Below are 23,431 nucleotides of genomic sequence, written 5' to 3' on the forward strand. Positions count from 1 at the left end.
GCAGGTTGACACCAGTTTTTTTAAAATACAAGGCATACATACTTAAAGAAAATTGATTAAAATTAAAGTCAATTAAAGAAAAATAGAAAGATCCTTTCTTCACAATTGAGACTCATGTTGGACTCCTTATAGGAGCAGTGAGGTGCCCAATTCACAGCCTTTTAGGCAAGTGACATGAAGAAATAAATATCTAGGAGCTAATTTAGGATATAGAAATAGCTCCAGTTAGTTCACAGAGTTTTGCTAAATAAAGAGCAACTCTAGCAAATATTTTCTTAGTTTGGTAACCTGAACTAAGTAGGAAGATGAACAACCAGTTGGCAGGAAATCAATTAGGGGTGGTGGCAATGGAATTAGAAAGAAAAGGACAGATAAAGGAAAAAGAAGTCGTAACGGATTCTATTTCAGGAAAGATAATGATGTCTTACCAGAAGAAGCAAAAAATGTGAGGTAACACTGGTTTGCAGGGTCTTTAAAAACCTGTCAATATTAGGATGATTCCCATCTCTGGACTGAGCCTTGCATTGGTTCTTTCATTGAAGGAGACAAGTTTCAGGACAAACAGAGACCTGCAAACAGATTTTTACTATCTTTTCATTCTCCATAAAAAAGACTAAGTATTGTCAGCACCCCTCTGCACCCCCGCCCTCACAAACACATTTACTCTAACCCCTTCCTCAATGAGAATTTCTTGAGTTCAAGCACTCTGGAAGCGAAAGCTGGTATGACTTGTAGACCCCCAGTCAGACACAGAAGGCCAAGCCTGTCACCCAGCAAGTTTTGTGGACATGATCCACATGGCTGTTTCAAGGATGTGGGAAGGTGTTCTGTCCCTACGATAAGGCAGAAAATGCTTTCCTAAGTGATAACCTATTTTATTTTATTTTTCAATTTTACCTCAGTTTTATATTTCTTAATTTTAGGTATATTTTATTAATTATGCTATTACAATTGTCCCAATATTTCCCTCTTTACCCCCTCCACTCAGACTCCCTTCCTTCCAGCAACCCCTACCCCCCTTAGTTTATGTCCACAGATCATGCATACAAGTTCTTTGGTGTCTATACTTTTCTTAACCTTCCCCTGTCTATTCTGTACCTACCAATCATGCTTCTTAATCCCTGTAGGTTTTCCTCCATTCTCTCCCTTCCCTTTCCCTGCTGCTAAGACTCCAAATTATCTCCATATCTATAATTTTGTTCCTGTTCTAGTTGTTTGCTAAATTTGTTTTTGTTTTTGTTTTTTAGGTTCAGTTGTTGATAGCTGCGAGACTGTTGTCATTTTATTGTTCATAGTTTTGATCTTCTTTTTCTTAAATAAGTCTCTTTAACATTTCAAAAAATAAGGGCTTGGTGATGATGACCTTCTTTAGATTTGCCTTGTCTGGGAAGCAAGGCAAAATCTGTCCTTCCATTATCCATGATAGCTTTGCTGGATAGAGTAATCTTGAATGTAGGCCTTTGCTTTTCATGACTTTGAGTTAAGTCACCTCTCTCCATTTTGCTTAGTTCTTTTTTGGTCATTTTGTCCCTTTCTTCCATTTGGGCCATATGACTTTGTCTCCTGAATTTGGCAGTCTCCCTATGTTTGTTTCTGTGTATTAGGTAGAGCTGCTTTGAGTCCTTGGCTTAGTGTACCTGTTAAGTTGTACATGATGGACATATAGGTATTCACCAGTGCAGGGCAACCTGCTTCACTGTTTCTGGCTCTGTATGTGGGGGAGGAGTTGGAGAGGGGCCAAGGCTTGCTCAGCACTAGCCTTATTTCCAGTCACTTCACCCCCTTCCCGTATGCAACTGGCACCCCTCTAACTGCTGCCCCAGTGGTGGTTCCCAGCGTAAGGATGAGTTTGCATTCATTCTAGGACCATGAGGGAACCATGTCTCCAGAAAGAATGGCAGTTTGTTCTGCTGCCCCAGACCCTACTAGTTTTTATAGCCAGAAGTTATGAAGCTTTAATTTCCTGGTACTGAAACCATGGGCTATGTGGTCTCTCCTGAGGCTGGGATCAACTCACTGATTTTATCCACCACACATGAATGTAACCACCCATTCTGCCAGCCACCTCACCGCCACCACCTCACTGCCATCACACCACATCCTCTCTGCCCCAGCCTTCCAGTTCTGCCCCTTGTACCCATCTGGATGAATATGACTTCTTCAAATCCTTGGTTGTCAGACTTCTGCACAGTCTGATTTTCTGGCAGTTCTGGGTGTTTTTTGTTTTGTGGTTAATTGTGGTCCTTATGGTTGTGCAAGGAGGTGAAGCATGTCTACTTATGATGCCTCCATCCTGATCAGAGGTCCAATAGCCTATTTTAATTTTTATTCATTAGAATAATAAAGCGGCCAGTAAATGTGCTAGCAAAAAATTAGTGATTTTAAGACATCAAGGACTCTGTGGCATCATACTCAATAATACAGCAATGTTTACAATGGTATATGGTGTATCCTTGTAGAATGCAAGGTTTGGGGCACCAACCCCTCTATATAAAAGTTCAGGTATAAATTTTGACTCTCCCCAAAACTTAGTTGTTCCTCCCTGTCTGTGGAGAATTGGTTTCAGGAACCCTAAGGATACTAAAATCTATGGATGTTCAAGTCCCTTATATAAAAATGGCATAGAACAATGCACGCATTCCTTCCCCTCCCCCTAGCATCTGCACAATTCCAACCATGGATCAAAAACAATACCGGAATTTATTGAAAAAATCATGTATAAGTGGGCTAAAGATGTTCAATGCTATGTTGTTCAGGGATCAATGATTTCCATCAAGTTGTCTTTAAGATCTTGTTGATCTACATCAGGTGGGTTCTAGAACTTTCCTTCTCTAAGGCTTTCCTTCAGACTCTCTTTTCTAGTTTTCTGCTCGCCACCTCATGGTTTCCCATCATTTGGCCTCGCCATTTATGGTCAAACCAGAAAGCCTATTTGCCCATGACAGGTGTCCTTGACAGCTATATGTCCTTGACAGATGTTCTTCAGAGAGGAGCAGCTACAGTACAGACAATCCATCTCTATTCTTCTAATTTTTTCAGTTCTATTGAAAATAAAAGATGTATACACTTAAGGTAGAAAATGTGACACACATATACATTGTGAAATGATTACCATAATCAAGTTAATATACATACCCATCACCTCACATAGTTACCACTTTTTGGATGTAACAAGAGCACAAGACTTACTCTTAGCAAATTTCAAGTATATAATATAGTACTGTGAACTATAGTCACCATCATATAAATTAGATTCCAAGACCTTATTCATCTTATAAGTGAAAGTTTGTAACTCTCTTACTATTATTGCTTTCTGTTATTATGCTAGACCATTTGGTACATTATTTTACAAAAATCCCTCATGGGGTCATTTTTTTTTTTTTTTTTGCTGATTTTACCAACTTTTTATTTTATTTTTTCTATCTTTCCTTTTTTATTGACTTTCTTGGAGCCACACTGGATAACCAAATTATACAGGTTTCAGGCACACTATTCCACAACACATCATCTGTACATTGTATTATACGTTTACCACCCCAAGTCAAGTCTCTCATTATTTATTCTCCCTTTTACCTCCTCCATCTACCCTCACCCCTGGCAATCCCCACCCTGTTGTCAATGTCCATGAGTTTTTTTCCCTTTTTTTACATTTTTGCTTGATCTTGCCACACCTAAGCCCACACCTAGCCCCTCTGTCAGCCTGCTATCTATGATTCTGTCTGTAGTTTGCTTGTTAGTTCATTTTGTCTGACCAACTATTTTAGACACCAGTGCATCAGGCAATAATGAGTTCTATTTTAAACCTAGAGTAATATTCCTCATGTGCAAGTTAAAAAATAAAATATTCCAAAAACACTGAATACACTATAATTTTTATGTGCTCTAATCTTATTACTTTCCCATGTGTTTCTGTTTTTTTTTCTTAAATAAATAAAGCATATCTGATGAAAGGTGAAGTCCCCTTTGTATTCCTTCTCAGTTCTATTTCTTTTTTCAAGTAACATTATATCTTCTAAATCTAATCATGTTGGTCCATATGGCTCTAGTTCATTTTTAATGCTGTACCGCATAACCATATATGAATATAACACAAGTTACCTATGCAACTAATGTTGTATTTCATGCCTAGGTATGAAATACTTTATTGATTTATCTATTTGTCTCATATTACTAAGTACCACACTGTCATATTTATTATAGCTTTATAAGTCTTGAAATCAGGTAGTTAGTCCTCCAAAATTGCTATTTCCCAAAATTGGTTTGGCTCTCGCAGGTCCTTTCATTTCTCCACAAATTTCAATTTACCTTGTCAGTTTCGGTAAGAAAGTCTATAGTGATTTTAATTGGAATTGCTTTGAATCTGTAAATCAGTTTAGGAAGAATTGACATCACTATTGAGTCCTCAATGCATGATGAGCATCTCTTTATTTAGGTCTTTGATCTCTCTCAACATTGTTTTGCAGTTTTCAATATTCTTGTTTATTTTTAATACTATTATAAACGTTTTAAATTTTTATTTTCCAACTCTTTGTTGCTGTATTTGGACATACAGCAACAATTGATTTTTACATATGACATTGTATATTAGTTACCTATTGCTGTGCAACAAAACACCCCCAAAGTTTAGTGGCTTAAAAACAACATAAGTATGTGGGAGCAGCTTTGCCTGCAAAGCCCCCCGTCTGCCACGGATGAAAGCGAAACTACCAAGACATGACCTGCTTGGTGATCAGTCTCTCAAAGGAGAAAGACCAAGAACCCCCTTCCTCAATGGCTTTTATTGGGTTGTAAAACACAGGAATATAGGTGGCAAGGATCAAACAATAGATAACGTTTCAAAGAAATGAGGACTTAATCTGAGTCATTGTCTGTCAGGTAAGGGGTTTGCAAAAACTTTGGGAGACACACTCATTTCCTGCTCAAACCCTTAACGTATGAATGAAAACACTCTTAGCAAAGCAGGCTTCACAGGGCTTTTAGGAAGTGTCTCTTATGCCTGCTCACCCCGGATCCTGCTCTAGCTGGGCAAGGGGCTGCACCGCCTCCGCACACAGGTTTTCAGGCTTAATTGGATTAGAGCCAGAAAGCACTTCTCCCAGATGGAAATGGGGACTCAGGCTATGTCAGATTAGCCGGGGGACAAGGGTCCATCACCCCCTCTTTGCTGCAGCCCCACAAGTCCTTCCTTGAGGGCCTCCCAAGTGATCGTGTCTGGCTTAGGTTGCCCTGCCTCTGAGGGGTGGTACCCATCACTGACTAACCGACCAAGCATCAGGGGCCAGAGATGGATGAAGCAGAAGCAGCGCTCCTGCCAGGGAGATAAGCTTTGTCTCCTTAGTGGCTCAGAATATGAAGGTCAGTTACTCAGCCTTATCCAGGGGGGGGCAGTTACAACTCCTGAAACCAGGCAGAGTGGTTCCCAACATAAGTATTTATTATCTCTCAGTTTCTGCATGTCAGAAGTTTCAGAACCATCCAGTGAAGCAGCTCTGGCTCATGAAACCAATCAAGGCTAGTCTTATGAAGGTTGATCACCTTGAACTTGTGTAGATTGGAACTTTATGCTTAATGAGTGCAGATCTGTGGTGAGCTGAAGTTGTTTCTTAACCTTAATATGCAAGATTCAGCCTTCAAATTTTGCTTTCCTTGTGAATCTTGCTGGGTGCTGCTTTTAGTCTTAGAGTAGGTCATGATTAAACTTTACTTTAGGCCAAGGTCCTTATTCTTAGAGCGTGGCCTTTTTGGTGTCTCAGGTGGTTATCAGGGGTATCATGAGATATTGATGTGGTTTCTCCTTAGAAAGGCTAGATCTCCAGAGTTCCCTACCATTGCTCTTTCCCTAGCTTTACTTGTCCTCTAGTACACAGGTGGCAAACACAAGGCCTGTGGGCAAAATCTGGCCCTCTGCCTTGTTTTATCCAGCCCAGCACCTGGTTTCTACCTGGAGGCAGCACTGAGCTCTCACTTTAACAGTTAAGGAGTAGATACAATTAGGAGTAGATAATTTATACAGCCCTAAATTAACATGTGGCCCTTTGAAGGCAACTGCAAGGCTGATGTGGTCCCCAGTGAAAATGAGTCTGACATCCCTGTTCTAGTACCTCTGTTCCGATATCAACCTAATAATGGCTGAAATCTGGTAGTCTTTTTATGGTTCTACTTCGCATACCAGTTACCGAACAGCAAGTGGGATCCTGCTGCTGCCACCACCCTCCAGGCAAAATCCCAGAGGCAAAAGTTTGGTAATAAAGCAAAGGAGTCTTTGTTCAGAAGCTTCACAATTTTGGAAGCTTTCCTCTTGCCGCGAGTCACTTAAGCACATCAATTAAGGCTAAATTCTTTAACACCTGAGTTATCCTATCATGCCCCTAGTTAGTTTTAATTATCTTATTTCTGTAGGGTTAGTTTACAAACTAAAACAATGTAAGATACAAAAGCTACACAATTTGGAAGAATGGCAAGCTTCTTCCTCAGAGGTCACCACTTCCAGAGCCCCCAAAGAAGAATAATCCTGCCACCCTCTGCCAGGCCAGTCTGATTCTGAACTGCACCCGGACTTCCTTCCCATACAAAATATCATCCACTGGGAAGTGCATGCAGCTGCAGCATGATCTTCCTTGCAGGCATCCTGGAGTAGAAGAGAGCCAGTGAGGGAGCTGAGAGCCAGAGTTCCAGAGAGCCAGCCCTCTTTTTATTTCCAGGCACTCAGGAAGCATTCGGCCTCTCTGCCCATCCTGCCCTAGACTGTTTACCATTGCCTGGGGCAACTTCCTCCTCCAGCCCCTTTCTCCCCGGGGAGCCAGTCAGATCTCTGTGCATCACATGGATACCACCGGCCACTTTTCATTCTTACCCGAATTCTTTGAATCTCAATTCACAATTCATTACCATCAGTTAAATAGGAACTTCCCCCTTCAGAAGCTGTATTGTATTTTAAAACAATATTGTGATGATCCTTGAGGCCTGAAGAGGATTTGTGCTTGTATGTTTTTAGTTTACACATCATTACTCAGGAAATTATCTGCATTCGTAACTAAGCTAAGTGTCTAGACTAGGGTCTTTTAGTTCTACATCTTCTGTTAAGTTCACTGATGATAATTGGGAGGACAATCTATCTTTCCTGAACTACAGAAATAATAAAAGTAACAGTAGAGCCCTGGAACAGTGGCTCTGTTGTTTGGGGCATTGCCTTGTACATGAAAATGTCCCAGGTTCAATTCCCGGTTAGGGCACATACCTACACTGCAGATTCGAACCTTGGTTGGGACCCCGTGTATGGGAGGCAATAGATCAAGGTTTCTTTCTCTCTCTCTAAATTCAATAAACATATCTTTGGATGAGGATTTAAAAGATAAAATAAAATAAAGTAGTGGTAGCTCCATTTTACTGAACATTTAACTGCCTTTTTCTAACTCTTTACATATTACAAGCAACCCTTTGAAAATAACTTCTAAATGATCATTTATAAAGACACTGTAGAATACAGGTTAATTTCTCCAAGGCCTCATGCTAGTCAGTGGAATTTGTTCTGGCTCATTGTGACTTTGAAGCCTTTGTGCTTTATCACTACACAATCATTTACTTGAATAAAACAACATTCAACAAGTCTAGAGTTCAATCTTCTATAACCATGACAAGTTTTCCTTTTTATCAACATAACTGAAAGGAAAACCACATTTTTAAAGCAGTTGTGCTTTTCTTTTTAAAAACATAATCTTATTTTAATAACAAAGATTTAAATATAGGAGTATATCTTAAATATATATTAAATACAGGACTATATATTAAATATATCCTTCTGCCCTCTACCAGTTGATGTAGAAGCAAATCCCAGATTTCATATCATTTTATCTGCTAATATTTTACCATTATGTAATTATAAACATTCTTTTTGAAAAAACATAATATGACAACTAAAGAAATTAATAGTAATTCTTTCCAAATCATCACGTTACCCAACAAGGGACCTGACCCTGAGTAGATCTGTCTAGGGCCAACACATAGCGTGTGGGTTCTTGATGTAGAAAGGATTTGAAAACATGAGTCTAGGCAACTATGAGGGTACGTCTATTAAAGCTGGGGACCGTGAAGCATGGAAGGGCTTAGCATAGAAGAAGCAATAGGAAAGACTAGGCTGGGCTGCCTTAGCTCACTGGGAAGTCCAAGAAAAGGGGTCCTTGGGTACAAGTCCGGTGGGGAAGCCTAGGACCCCCTGCTGCTGCCCATTGCTCCTCTTTTTGCAAGTCTCACGGGGACCCTTAGAGTTCAGGACATGTGTGCCTGTGGGAGAAGAAGAGAGAGAAGGAAATGGCTCTGGCTGCTCCCCAGAGGAACAACAGGTGGGCTGGGTCCTTTGTCTGGAGGCTTTTCTCTCTCTTTTTTAGGCCAGAATCTTAGGGGAGGGCACAGGACAGGGTGTCAGCAGAATATTCATCAGTGTTCCAAGTGCGCTCTTTTACGGAGGTGGTCTCCACTGATTGGTCGGCGCCAGAGCAGGGGTCCTTACTGCAGCTGGTCCTGGTGTGGCTCTCCTGGTTTTAGCTGCTTGTCTCTGCCTGGAGCTACAATACTACTGAGGCCTAAATACTGTCTCTAGGGAGGTTACCTCCTGTGTCCGTCTGTAGTTTGGCCAGTTTGTTCAGCGATCTGTCTCAGTTTCCCTGTTCTACTTGCCAAGGATTTCTCCCAGCCTCTTGCTATCTGTTTTAATCAGATACTGACTTGCTGATGTGTATATGTGTATGGGTGTGTGTGTATTCATATAAATAGGATATAAATTGGTATCCAAATAAAGTTCATAGTATTAGTTTCAGAGAGCTACTGTAACAAAGTACCAGAAACTGAGTGGCTTAAAACAATAGACATTTGTTGCTTTACAGTTTGAAATAATAGAAGTCTGAAATCGAGGTGTCAACAGTACCATGTTCCTTCTGAAACCTGTAGGGAAGAACCTTCTCCTTGCCTTGTCTAGCTTTTGGTTTTTGCTGTCAATCCCTTGTTTTCCTTGGCTGCGTTACTTGAATCTCAGCCTCCACTGCCACTTGGCTGTACTTTCCTGTATTCTTCTACCTCCCTTCTCCCTTATAAGGACACTAGTCATATCGGATTAAGGGTGTCTCGTGCTCTACCACGACCGTTATCTTAGTTACCTCTGAAATGGCTCAGATCCAAATAAAGATACGTTCTGAGGTACTGCAGGTTAGGTCTTCAACACATTGGGTGGGACACAACCTAACCCATAATATTCATGTACTGCAATCGGCTTATATTTTTTATATTTCTCATAAATTTATTTTAATATATATCATTTACTCCTCCAGCTTTCTTTCTTTTCTTGCAATTTATTTATTTTTATTGTTGACATTATCACATATGTCTCCATGCCCCCCTTGCCCACGACTCACAGTCCCTACACCCTCTTCCCTCTGGCCATCACCACACAGTTGCCTGTGTACATGGGTCATGTGTACATGGTCTTCCGCTAATCCATTCACCTTCATGCCCCTTACCCCTGACAGCTGTCAGTCTGTTCCATGTATCTATGCCTCTGTTTCTATTTTGTCAGTTTATTTGCTTCATTGGATGCCACATATAAGTGAGATCATATGGTATTTATCTTTCTCTGACTAGCTTATTTCACTCAATGTAGTAATTTCTAGGTCCATCCATTTTGTCATAAAAGGTAAGATTTCCTTCATTTTTATGGCTGCATAGCATTCCATTGTGTAAATGTACACCAGCTTTTTTTAAAATTAAAATTAAAAAAATCCTCGCGTGAGGACATATTTATTGATTGTAGAGAGAGGAGAAGGTAGAGAGAAAAGGAGAGAAATGCTGATGTGAGAGACCAAACACACAACCTAGGTACACGACGAGGGATGAAATTCACAACCTTTTTATTCAAGGGACTCTACTCCACTGCTGAGCCACACCGGCCTGCGCTGCACTAATATAGGAAACTTTGAAAAACCTCTGTTTAACCTTTATTTGCCCAGGCCCCAGGCGCCCAGGGAGAATGATGGGGCTGTCTAGGATAAGTAAACAACAGTGCATTAGCTAGGACTAAGATTAACACCCCTGCTTCTGTGTCCTTGGAGCCCTGGAACTGAATAATAGGAGCCTTTGAACCCTGCCCCGTAAATAGAACTAATTATCGCATTCTGCTTCTGCCCCGTAGACACCTGTGTCCTTGAGCCCTAGCTCTGCCCCTAGACAGGACTAACTTCCGCATTCCGCTTCTGTATCCCGCCTTGCCACGTAGACAAGAAGACCCTAATCTATAAAAACCCCAGGAATCCTTTGTTCATGGCTCAGAATTTGGAAATGATTCCTCTGAGCCCATGCATGTAAAATAAACCTCGTACTCCAAAATCCCTCGGTGTTTGGTCGCTTCATTTCCCACAACAGCACCACAGCTCTTCTATCCACTCATCTGCTGGTGGGCACTTGGGCTGTTTCCAGATCTTGACCATTGTAAGTAGTGTTGCTGTACACATAGAATTGCATATACACATTATAAGTAGTGTTGCTGTACACATAGAAGTGCATATATATTTTTCAAATTAGTGTTTCAGGATTCTTAGGATCTATGTCTAGAGGTAGAATTACTGGGTCATAAGGGAGTTCCACTTCTAATTTTTTGGGGAAGCTTCATACTGTTTTCCACAGTGGCCACACCCGTCTGCATTCCCTCCAACAGTGCACCAGGGTTCCCTTTTCTTCACACCTCACCATCCCTTGTTTGTTGATTTATTGGTGATAATCATTCTGACTGGTATGAGATGACCTTTCATTGTGGTTTTAATTTGGATCTCTCTGATGGCTAGTGATGTTCAGCATCTTTTCATATGTCTATTGTGCATCTGTATGTCCTCTTTGGAGAAGTGTCTAATTCAGTCCTTTGTTCATTTTTTAATTGCACTGTTTGTCTTCCTGGTGCCCAGTCGTATAAGTTCTTTATAAATATTGGACATTAACCCTTTATCAGTTGTCTCATTGGTCAATATATTCTCTTACAGAGCAGGTTCCCTTTTCATTTTGTTGATGGTTTCTGTTGCTGTGCAGAAGCTCTTTAGTTTGATGTAGTCCCATTTGTTTGTTTTTTAATTTCTTATGCCCTAGGAGACATATCTGCAAAAATATTGCTGCAAGAGATGTCTGAGACTTTACTGCTTACAATTTCTTCTATGATTTTCATGGCTTTATGAGGTACATTTTAATTTGTTGTTAAAGACAGCTGCTTCTTTTTCCCATAGTTTTTCATTGTATAGATTTTGCTAATGATATATTGTGTGTCATTGATCAATATATTCACCTGTGCCCCAGAGCATGCTTTCTCAGCATGAACACTATTGGCATTTGAGTTGGATAATTCTGTGTAATTGAGATAGGGGCTTTCTTTGTAGTATGTTTAACAGCATTCCTGACTTCTACACAATACGAGCTAGTTGTATAGTGTTGTGGCAACCATAATTTTCTCCAAACATTTCTGAATGTGCTCTGGAGACACAATTACCCTCTCTTGAGAACCACTGATTGAGATCCAGGTCTTGTTGAGATCCAGGTTTAATATTTGGGCAAGATTTCTTTATAGATAGTGTTATGTACTTCTATCAGGAGGCACATAACATCTGGTTGTCTTTTTGTTACATTAATTGGCATATAAAGTGATGATGTCCTGGTTCTATCATTTCTTCACCCTGGCCATGTTATTAACTGGAATACTTTCATAAAGAGAAACTTCCCTTCATCAACTACTTGCCTGTTAACCTTGAGCTATAATTCTAACTTGAAAGACAAGATAAATAATAACTTCTTTTTGTTTACCAGTTTTCATAATAATGAACTATTCCCTAGCATCATTCAAAAGAGGCTGAAAAAATTTTTTGAACTATTATAAATTCATGGAATAAAACATATTTGTTATATTTCAATCTAATATAGTTTTACCTTTACAGAAGCTCTAAACATGTCGTATGTACCCAGTGGGAGACAGTTTAGTTAGCAACTCTTCTGAGTCATTTGGTTCGCATTTTTGATTACTTCTTTCTTGTATGACAAGACATTCTGGGTTCAGATTGTACATATGCCTTTCCTATAGTGATATTCTCTAAGACTCTGAACTGTGTTTCCTTTATTCCTCACTCTAAATAACCTTTACAGAGCAACAGAATTCAACTATCTAATTTTTTTCTTAATCTACATGCTTGATACACACTTCAATCAGTAACATTTGCTGTGGGTAAGGCAATTGAGAGGGGTGGTGAAGGCCAAGACTCACTCAAAAGGGCACAAACTCATCAAAGGCAATAAAAGCGCACAACACTGCTAATTCAAGGAAAGTCTCACATCAGTGAAAACCGGGTAGCAACCTGGCTCTATTACCTGGCCCTGGCCTGATTAATAACAAATATTTTGAAAATGTTTCAGAGATGCTAGATTTTGTCTTCTTCCCACGAGGAAAGCTGATCACTTTCAACTTGTACAGGCGTGCTTTCACATTTTACAGGTGTGGATCTGTCGAAAGCCCAAAATGTTTTCCACTCCCACCCTCCAGTGGGCCTAACCTGGAAAGCCTGTATGTCTGCAGCTCTTGTACTGCTTTTCCTTTAGCCAGGGTCTTAATTAGGTCCTCACTCCAAGGATGTGGCCTTTCCCTCAAATACTATCTCAGGCACTTGCCCTCTAATTCATGATCTGGGCTCCATCTCATTGGTGTTTTCCTTAGTTCCTTGACCTCATCAAGATCTCTTTCTCCCTCAGAGCCTTTATATATACCGTTCTCTGCCCGGTTCGCTCTTACCTCCATCTTTTTCTTGGTATTGGTCTTGACCTCACCTCCTCACAGAGACTTTATGTGTGTTCTTTTTTCACATTAAAAGCACTCCCTCCTCCCTGCTTTGTCATATTAGCCTCTTGTCTCTTTCATAAAATTCATCATGATTTTTAGTTTGTTTATTTAGAAACTAAATTCTAACTAGAGAGAATTCATTATCCTAACTAGAGAGAACTCAAATCTTACTGTATGTATCAATATTTGGGATTTGGGACCAAATAGGAATTTGATAAATATTAGTTGATTGAATTAAAAATGAATACAACACTATAGAACAATTTTGCTGATTCTGCCTCTTCTTACATAACTGTTGAATAGCAACCTGAACTGAACGAAGGGCAAATAGAGAATGCCCCCCCACCCTTTTGTTTTTTAAACCGTAAACAACGATCCTGCTCATCACCTTTGTCCTGTCTCCCCTTCACCTAAACTAATAGTCTTTTACTTTTCAACTAGGTTTTATATTTCCATTCCCTTTTCCCTTGACTCTTCCTGCATTCTATTGCCTCCCCAGTCTGAGTGACATGCCCCTAAGGGTTCCAGTAACTTCCGGAGCTTACTCTGTTTTGCAGTGTGTATTTTCTAGTGGGCAGGCTGGGTGGAGTCAAATGACCTGCATTTGAACCATGTTACTTCACTTCTGACCTTTTGGGCTTAATTTCCCTTTACATAAAATAGAGCTAGTAATATAATTTAATTAGGTTTTAGATGACCAAATCATATTGTGTAGGTCAAATGCACACAATAGGAATAGGTGGTTTTTAGCTATTCTTACATAGTAATTTCCTGTTAACTTTTCTCTTTATTATACTAAACATTTCTTGAAGGCAGAAATACTGTTCTGTTAACCCCTGATTCAAAAGTATATCATACATACCTGGGTTTTATATTGAGTTGGCCAAAAAGTTCATTTGGTTTTATTCATAAGATGGCTCTAGTAGTGCTTGTTATCTGTAATGCCATTCAAAATATATATATATGTATATATATATATATATATATATATATATATATATATATTTATCTTTAGAGGGGAAGGAGAAAGGGAGAGAAACATCAATGTATGGTTGCCTCTAGTGTGTCCCCTGCTGGGAACTGGCCTGCAGGGAACTGGCTTGCAACCCAGGAATGTGCCCTGACTGGGAATTGAACCGCGATCATCTGGTTTGTAGACCTGAGCTCAATCCACTGAGCTACACCAGCCAGGGCTTTCAAAATATTTGATATATTGTATTGTGTCAGCTGTCCCATAGCATCCATTTTTTAAAAAGCTTATTAAAATTGGTGAATTTTTGTATAGCTATTTTAATATAGAAAATAGAAGTAAATATGCAACATTTTCAACATATTATGCTTTATTATTTCAAGGACGGTAAAAACACAACTGAAACTCAAAAACAAAAGTTTGTGCAGTATTTGAGAAGGTGCTTGACTGATTGGTTATATCAAAAGCGGTTTTCGAAGTTTCCCACTGGAGATTTGTCACTAGACAATACTCACTGTTGAGTAGACCAGATGAAGTTGCTAGTGCTCAAATGTAGACTTAATTGAGAACAATCAATATTATACCACAAGTGAGATAGCCAACATACTCAAGATAACCAAATCAATGAAGTTATTGGTGAAAATGAGAAATGTGTTTTTTATTTTATGGAAAAAAACCATACAGAATTTTTGGCCAACCCAATATGTATACTGAATTGCTTTTCCTTCTCCTTTTCCTGAAAATCCACCATATGGCTCCAAATAATTCTGCATTCTTGTTTTTGCACTCCTTAAAAATCATCCCACGATCTTCAATTTGGTCTCAATTTAAAGGCCATGAAGGAACAAGATACTATACACCCTGGCCTTTCTCTGAATATACATACCATTTGTTGTTTTTACATATTACATTTTTCCCCTTCCTGTCGTCTTTTCTTTGTAAACACAGCTATGGAGCAGTGTAACAAAGTTACATTTTCATTTCTTTGGACAATATGCAGTATGTTTCCTTGCATATTTTAGTACATTATGTAGTTAAGAAATTTTTGATCACTGCTGTAGTTTCAATTTCTCACTAGTCTTCTATCAACTGTGTATCCCGACCCTTAATAATTTTAAATCAAATTTATTATGTGAACTAAAATGCAGTATTAACACGCAGTATACTTCCTTTCCCCAATTAAAAACAAAATCAATCGGTTTTTGTGCAAGTGAGCTGACTGCATCCTGCGCTGCCCTTGGTAAGCCTGGGACACAAAGTGAGAAAGTGCCCCTGGTCTCCAGAGTAGAAAGTGGTGGCAGCAAGAGAGGGACCTGCCCAGACTTTTTCTGAATAAGTAACCTATTTCCAGAACTGAAAAATCGGGAGTCCTGCGGAGCAACAGGAAGTGTCTTTGTCCAGAAGCTGGAAGGTCCGCCCCTGTGAGCCACCTAAGGCTACTCGGCGCGGCTGACTGCCGGTACACCTCTCGGGCCACCTGGTCAGAAGAAGAAAGACTTGTTCGAGGGACCGCCAGGTTGCAGGGGCGGGGCGACCTGCCGACGTTACGTCTCGTTCCTTCGCCCGTTTCGCTTCCCCCACCCCACTCCGCACTGTGACGTTGCCAGGGAGGAACGAAGCGTAAACAGCGCAAGGCATTTCGGGAGTGGAATTGTTTCATGCAGGAAGCAGGCTCCATTTTAGCACCGCCCGCTGTCGCCATCTGTTTCCCTTCCCTCCCACTTATCCCCCCTCCCGTCCCTAAGCCCCAACGGGAAGACTGGGCCTAAGCCTCCGGAGGCTCGAGTGCAAGGAGGGAAGGGGAGAAGGGTGAAAGGGAAAAAGCGAGGAGAAAAAGGGTGAGTCGAGAAAGGTGAGTGGTAGAGGCAAAAGTGCTTGAGCACGCAGCCCGCCGGACGGACTGACGGACGTTCCGGTGCTACTGAGGCCGCTGCGGCGGCCCACGCGCGAGTCGCGTCGAGGCGGCGGCGGCGGAAACAGGAGAGGAGCAATGGCGGCCGACAGTCGGGAGGAGAAAGGTTAGTGCGGATAAAGGTGACGGGCGGAGGCGGGGCTCGGGAGTGGGTCGGTGGAGCGGTAGTTCTCCGTTGCAGGGTGGGGGGTTGGGGAGTTAGGCTGCCCCGCGCGGAGCCCGTGCCCCCGCCGAGACATTTGCACGCATTGGAAGAGAATGGGCCTGCCCTTTCGTTCTGGATCTCCATGTGACCTAACCCACCGGCCTGGGGTTTTCCTTTGATCCTAATTTCCCTCTTCACTTTCCATTTAGCTGTCCTGGGCGGGGCTAAGATAAGGCCTTTTCTGAGTTGCAGGCGCTTAGGTTTATTTCCCGGTGGGATTGGGCCCATATAATGCACAACACCCTTTCTTGTTAAGCTAAGTTTCGGAAACCCTTAATACCGCGGTTAAAGATGGTAGTCTAGTGAGCGAGTATGTTTAAAAAGTCGTATAGGTAGGTGGATTATTAATCTCGAGAAATATTTGCGAGTGAATCCTCCTGTCTGTTTCTGTTAAATAGGCAGTGGTAAAAATCGCCAGTTTCCTTCTCGGAATACTTATTTTGGAAAATATAATGTTTGAAAAGATAAATATGTGACTTAAACCGGAAAAAAATATGTTGTGCTTATGTCTCAGAGGGTACAACCAGGAACAAATGAGTGTAATTTGTAGAGTTGGAGGTATAAAATTACAGTGAAAAATAGGAAGAACTGATGATGATGGCAGAATGGAATGCCAAATGTCGACCCGACACCCCCCCCCCCCCCCGTCCCTAGGATGTTAATGTAGATCCTGGTGCCTTAAGTTCTTCTTCAATCCTAAGGTTACTGCGATGGTTTTGGAAAGGTTATAGTTGATAAAAATGTGGAACACCTGCTGTCCTGTATTTCACATACCTACCCTTCTGTGTGTCTAATTAATTGGGGTGGGGATTTGTTAAGTGGGCTCTGGAGTACAGTTGCATTAGACCTGTAGTGTTTTCTTCTCTAATTTTTCTTTTTCAGAGAGAGAAGAGTCAGTAAACTGCCCTAGGAAAGGGACAAGCTTGGGAAGTGGCGTGGGTGGAAGTATGTTTAAGATATTGCTCCTGTCCTAAAGCAGTTGAATAATAAGGAATAAGGATTAATTTTTCTTCCTTAAATGAAGCCCCAAAAATCTCCATCCCTACTTTTTTCAGAAATCCGCAAGGAATGTGAGTATAGGATTGCGTGGTATTAGTAAAGGAAACTGTGCTTTTAATTAGTAGTAAAGTCAGTTATTGAATCAAATTATTTTAATCAGTAATCAACATCTGATTGTGTAGGAGTGGATGGCAGTTGTGGGTGAGATATGAACCAAATCAAAATGAGTAAAACTCAGTACTGAAAAATTCACTGTTGAAACAGTTGCAAGTCAGTAATAGAGTAGATACAGTGTAGGTTGGGGGGAAGTGGGTGATGTAATATTTTTGTTTTAAAAATGGAGTTACTGATGAAAATGCAGTCCAGATACATAAAATTTGTAACTGTAATTGGGAAGTAGTATGCCACCTATTAGGAGTACTTAGGATAAATTGTCCAGCTTTTGAAAGGCCTCATATTTGTGAAATTTTTAATAAAACTTAATTTCCATAATTGATTTTACCTGTTAAAGTGTTTTTCTCGTTGCTATAGTAAATGGGACGTTATTCCTGGTTTCCGTTTCTGATATTTTATTGTCAGTGTACAAAAATGCCATCGATTTCTGAATATTAACTTTGTATCCTGCTGTTTTTGCCAAATTCACTTATCAGGTCAAGTAGGTTTTTTAAAAAATATTTTATTTATTTATATTTAGAGAGGAAGGGAGGGAGAAAGAGAGGCAGAGAAACCTCAGTGTGGTTGCCTCTCACATGGCCCCCACTGGGGACGTGGCCCCGAAACCCAGGCATGTGCCCTGACTGGGAATCGAACTGGCAAGCCTTTGGTTTGCAGCCCACACTCAATACACTGAGCCACACCAGCCAGGGCTTAAAAATTTTAATATATGTACTTTATAATTTAGATTAAGATTGGTGTTTATTAGGGAAGCTAGCGAATACAAACCTTTTGGAATTGCTTATTTAGTTTGGAAATAGGAAGATTTCTAGAATAACCCATTTTGCAAATAAGGAAACTGAGCCCCAGGGTGTCTTAACTCACTTGATCATTGTCACCCAGCTAGAGTAATAGCCAGAATTAGAATAAATACTTGACCTTTTCATACTTGAACAAGAAAAAGTGGGAAGCTGAGTACTTACTATCATCAACTACATGAAATGTTGGAAAATTATGAAGATAAGTTTTGCAAGAATCTTACACATGTCACAAACCTTAGGTCCCTTCTCAATGCTTTCCTAACAGAATGGTTAAAAGATTTTTGGTCATAGAGACCTTTGATTATTGGGTTTTTCACATCAGCTGTGTAATAGGGACATCAAGATCTATAATGCTTCTGTAAGAACCACACTTAGCAGCTAAAGCCTATATAATTGGATAGATTGCCAGTTCCTTTGATTATTTGTCCAAAAAGTAGATTTGAAAGAAGTTGGAATGTTGACGATGATAACTAATGTTAAATGATGTTTTTCTGTATGAGGCAGTACACATCTTTTATACTATGAACACCTTGTATAAATTTTCTTTTTTAAGCTCTCTAAAGAGTAGTTACAAAGTTTAATGTGGATAATGAATTACCCCCTCCATAAGTAGTGTGTTTTTGCATTGCCACACTGCAAGCTCCATGAGGGCCAGGAGGAGTATGTCTTGTTCCCCAGGTACCTAATATCCAGGAATTGTGTTGTAAATCATTACAGGTTGTAGTTAATTAATAACTGACTAGTTATGTGGCATTTGCTATTGATGCCAAAGTCAGGAGTTTTTTCAGAGTTTGAATTATATATTTACACATACTCATGCAGGCAAGTACATGTAAATGTGTATAGGCAGTTACATGTGCACACACATATGTATATATATACTATAGCCTTCCCTACGGTAAATATATCCTTGGGATAAGATTTACTTTCTTGGTCCACTTTAGTTAAGGCCCTATATAGAGTAGTATTTGGTATTCTGATGGTTTATGCATAATAAAAGTGGAATAAAAAATTAAAAGTGCTCTTCTTAGACATCAGTTGTGTGTATGCTTTTATGTTATGGGAAGGCAAGATATATGAATGGGATGGGAAATCCAAATCTCTACATGTCATTTAGAGGATTGACAGTTTTGAATGACAAAAAGAGAAACTAAGAGATTGTCTAATGGAACATCTAACAGAAAAGGAGGTTCTAGGTAATTTTGCTCTATTGCCATACCCCAGTAAAACTAGGTTAAATAAAACAAAATGTATAATGTGCTCTGGTGCCTTGTTTGGAAAACAAAATGGGTAGTATATTTACCCGACAGTTTTCTTTATTTAAATATTCTACATCTTAGTCTGAAGCTGGACCCTGAAATAAATAGTACTTAGTGTCTCTTGACCTAGAAGCATCTGGGTTTTTTTTTTTAAAAAAAAAGGACTGTGTCTCAGATAAAGGTTAATTTTCTACACTAATATCCCTGGAGTTTGTGGCCTTACTGGGCCAGGAATTGCAAGTTTAAAGTGGAAAGAGTACTACATTTGGATTCAGGAGTGTGATATTTTAGTCATTTTAATTCTGGGGCTTCATTTTGTTGCATACAAAGCCAGTTAGATTTTTAAGATTCCATGTTTTTCTCAAACCAGAATCCCCCAATCAAGCAACAAAACCAAGCCTTTTTACTGCTAATGTCAGTTTTTGAATACGCTCCAAAAATAATGATTATTTCCTTTTTTTGTCTTACATATCCCTGTATCTATACCTTTATGTAAAAACTCATTTTGCTAATAGTTGGTGATAGCTGAGATCTTGCTAGCTTAGCTTGCACCAGTGAACATTTAATGAAGTTCATATACATCATACATTGGGAAAGCAAAAGGTTCACAGATGATTACTTCCACAGAGGGCTCAAGCCAGCAGCAGCCTGTTTTTCATTGAGGCAGCAGTTCACAGGCAGTTACAAATAAAAATCTGAATTTGGGAATTCTCTTGAAAATTGAGAAGATCTGACAGCATGATACTTTATATTCTGCCAAGGCACTTAATCCATGGAAGTTGAGTACAGTTATCCTCTTTATTTAGCATTTCTACTCTTTTACAAAGTACCATATATACTAAAATGGAGTTTGGTATCCCCTGTGCCTCAGGGTTTATTGAACTGAACCTTCCATTGATTTGCAGTTATTTAACATCAGTGTTATTTAGGAATTTCAGGTTTATACACATACTAGTGCCAGGCAGATAAAGTACTCATTTAATACAGTAGGTGATGGGTGAGTACACATTAAAAAATAAAAGAGCAAGCTTGGTCCATGTTCAGGCAGTATTTGTAAATGCACTGATTTATCAGGCATAAGCCCAGATTTTCTCACACCAGACCTTAACATACGTTAACCTTCTCTATGTCTTAAAAGAAGGCTATTAGAACTGTTCCAGCTGGCTGTTTTCAGGTGAGAATCTGGGTCCCTAATGATCAAATAGTTCCTTAAAAATACAACATTTGGCCCTGGCTGGTATAACTCAGTGGATTGAGTGCTGGCCTTTGAACTACAGGATCGAGGTTCGATTCCCAGTCAGGGCACATGCCTGGGTTGCAGGCCAGTTCTCAGCAGGGGACGCATGAGAGGCAACCATATGTTATATATCTCCCCCTCTGTCCTTCCCCTCTAAAGAAAAATAAATAAAAATCTTTAAAAAAATACAAGGTTTAGATTTTTATGTTAAATCTTTAGTTGTCAAAAACAAGGCATCCAAGAGCTAGATTTATCTAGCAGTCTATTAGTGAATAACTTTTGGGTGGATTTCAATTTTAGCCGTAAATGCAAATGTACTGTTTAATGAAGCATTTTGTGTTTCATTTGAGCTAATACATTTCACCGACGTGAAAAATTCATTTTGTTCTGGCATCTTAAACATTATTTTTTAAAAAAGATTTTGTTTACTTATTGTTAGAGGGGAAGGGAAGGAGAGAGGTAGAAATATCAATCAGTGTGTGGTTGCCTCTGTGCGTCCTGTGCTGGAAACTGGCCTGGAACCCAGGCATGTGCCCCGACTGGGAATCTAACCACGCTCCTTTGGTTTGCAGGCCTGTGCTCAATCCACTGAGCTATACCAGCCAGGGCTTAAACACGATTTTTGAGGTTTTAGAATGATTTTTAAAAGTCTGTATAGTTCTTTATGTAGATTTACCCCCCCAAAAAAAAACAATGATAAAGTGCTTTATCGTAGAAATAACTGCATTAGAGATATTTTCACAGTACATGAATTGTATGTTCCTAGAACTTTTCCTAACCTGGCTTTTTTTTTTTCTTTGCTCATTTATCTTAATGTTCTTAGGTTGGGTTGCTTCTGTCAAACTACTGTGAAGTAATTTAATATAAGTATATTTCTACACAGAATAATAAGTTTCAAAATAAAGAAAGTGATTTGGAACATTACCAAAGTAATTTAAAGTCACCATAGAGAACTTGTGGACATTACTTTCTCAGTTAACTTTCTCAGTTATTTTTCCTTTTTTAAAAAAAGGACATGCCACTGATGATTGGTCTCTAATAGCAGTAGTTTCTGAAAATATTAAAATAATTTTTCTTCATGACTAATTAATATAAATTAAAAAATGAATTAAAATGTACATTAAGCACACATTTTCTAGCCAAGGAAAGAAGGGGTCAGAGGAAGCAGCTTAAGTTAGCTTTATAACTCAGTACTGTAAAATCTCACCTTTTGGGGGTTTTAAAAAAAATACACCTTGCATTTATAATTAAAATCCTTAAGTTTAAACAAAACAAAGTAGATGGTAGTTTTGAAAATGTCTACAGGATACCAAGTATTTGACACCTTTCCCAATAAAAGGTGGAGTCTCAGGTCTGTCTTCTCTGTTTGAATTCGGGTAGACTTTTGTGATTGCTCTGAAATAAAGTACTGTGGTAATGTTGCTGAGCTTTTGCCTGGCCCTTTATCTGTTGGGATCTGTACATCTTTAGAGCCCTAAATCACCAGGTAAGCAGTCTGCCTACCCTGAAGCTTCCATGGTAGACAGTGACCACAGAAAGGCCCTAGAAGCCTCAGCTGTTTGGAGTCTTCCCATCCTAGGTGCCAGCCAGAAATGTAAATGAACAAGCCTTCAGGTGATTCTAGTCCTGGACACAGTCTAACTGCAGCCATATGAGAGACCTACCTAGGTTGAGCTTCAGAACCATAAGCAATCATAAATTATTGTATTGTTATAAAACACCAAGTTTTGCCCTGATTGGTGTGGCTCAGTTGGTTGGAGCATTGTCCCATGCACCAAAAATGTTGTGGGTTTGATTCTAGGTCAGGGCACATGCCTGGGTTTCTGGTTCAGTCCCTGGTTACAGAGTGTGTACAGAGGAAACCCATTGATGTTGCTCTCTCACATTGATGTTTCTCATCCTTTCTCAAATCTCCCTTCCCCTCTCTCTAAAAATAAATAAAATCTTTTTTTAAAAAAAGCCATGTTTTAGGGTTACATGTTATACAGCAAAAGATAATCAGAACATGTATCAATTTGTCTTGTTGAAGAAATTTTGTTTTATATTTTGGACTGAATTTTGTATATCCTGTTCTCTAGTTATTAACAAAAGGGTTGTGGCAAGCAAAGTTTATTAGAATATGATAGTGTGCCCTGGTTGGTGTAAGCTCAGTGGATTGAACGTGGGCTATGAACCAAAGGGTCGTGGTTCAATTCCCAGTCAGGGCATATGCTTGGGTTGTGGGCCAGGTCCCCGGTGGAAGCCATGTGAGAGGCAACCACACATTGGTGTTTCTCTCCCTCTCTTTCTCCTTCCCTTCCCCTTTCTCTAAAAATAAAAAAGAAAAAAATAAAATATTTAGATGGTGTAATAGGAAAAGGCTTACAGGTTGAAAAACTCATCAGCATATTCAGATAATCGCCTTCCCTCTTTCTTTCCCCACACACTGATATCTTTATTCTAAATGCCTCTTACTAGAGGTGAAGAAACAAGCTCAGACTGGAATTTTCCCAAGGATATCTAGCTCTTAAATGGTAACCTGGAATTTTTTCTGTCAAATTCAAATCTCTCTTTTCTGTCATATTTCAGTAAAAAAGTAATTAGTTCCAGTGATGGAGGAAAATAACTGAAAATGTGGTAATTTATATCAGGGCTGGCAAACTTTATAAAGGGCCAGGTAGTAAATAATATTTTAGGCTTTATGTGGGCCACATATGGTCTTGGTTGTATTTTTCTTTTTTAAAATACAACCTAAAAAAATGCAAAAAGCTTTGTTTTCTTGTGGGTCAAAGACAAGCCCCTTGTGCCGAACTTGTTCTGCAGGTCTTAGTTTGCCAATACTGTAATAAAACCACGGTTAGTTTATTGATATCTTGGATTATAATACAGATAAAAATGTGTGGACCATTAAGTGAGGATGCTATGGTTAATCCTAAAGTACATTTAATGTTGGTAATACAGAGCATTCTGGTGCACTGATTTGAAATTAATCTAGTGCACATTACCTTTTAATCACTGACATTTTTTGTTTCTTCTACTTTGTTTA

At 39.5% G+C, this 23,431-nt stretch overlaps 1 protein-coding gene across 3 annotated transcripts in view; it reads left to right on the top strand.

Moving 5' to 3' along the window:
• The first annotated feature begins 15,457 nt into the window (after positions 1 to 15,457).
• Positions 15,458 to 23,431, top strand: part of YTHDC1 (YTH N6-methyladenosine RNA binding protein C1) — a 34,152-nt gene continuing 26,178 nt past the window's right edge. For all 3 annotated transcript variants that reach the window (XM_037138102.2, XM_037138103.2, XM_037138104.2), the window contains exon 1: positions 15,458 to 15,838. In XM_037138102.2, the coding sequence (XP_036993997.1) occupies positions 15,811 to 15,838 (28 nt within the window). In that variant the 5' untranslated portion in view covers positions 15,458 to 15,810. The remainder of the gene's footprint in view (positions 15,839 to 23,431) is intronic.

Source organism: Artibeus jamaicensis, unplaced genomic scaffold, assembly GCF_021234435.1.
Source record: "Artibeus jamaicensis isolate MK-2021 breed Jamaican fruit bat unplaced genomic scaffold, CSHL_Jam_final contig_908, whole genome shotgun sequence".
NCBI lineage: Eukaryota > Metazoa > Chordata > Mammalia > Chiroptera > Phyllostomidae > Artibeus > Artibeus jamaicensis.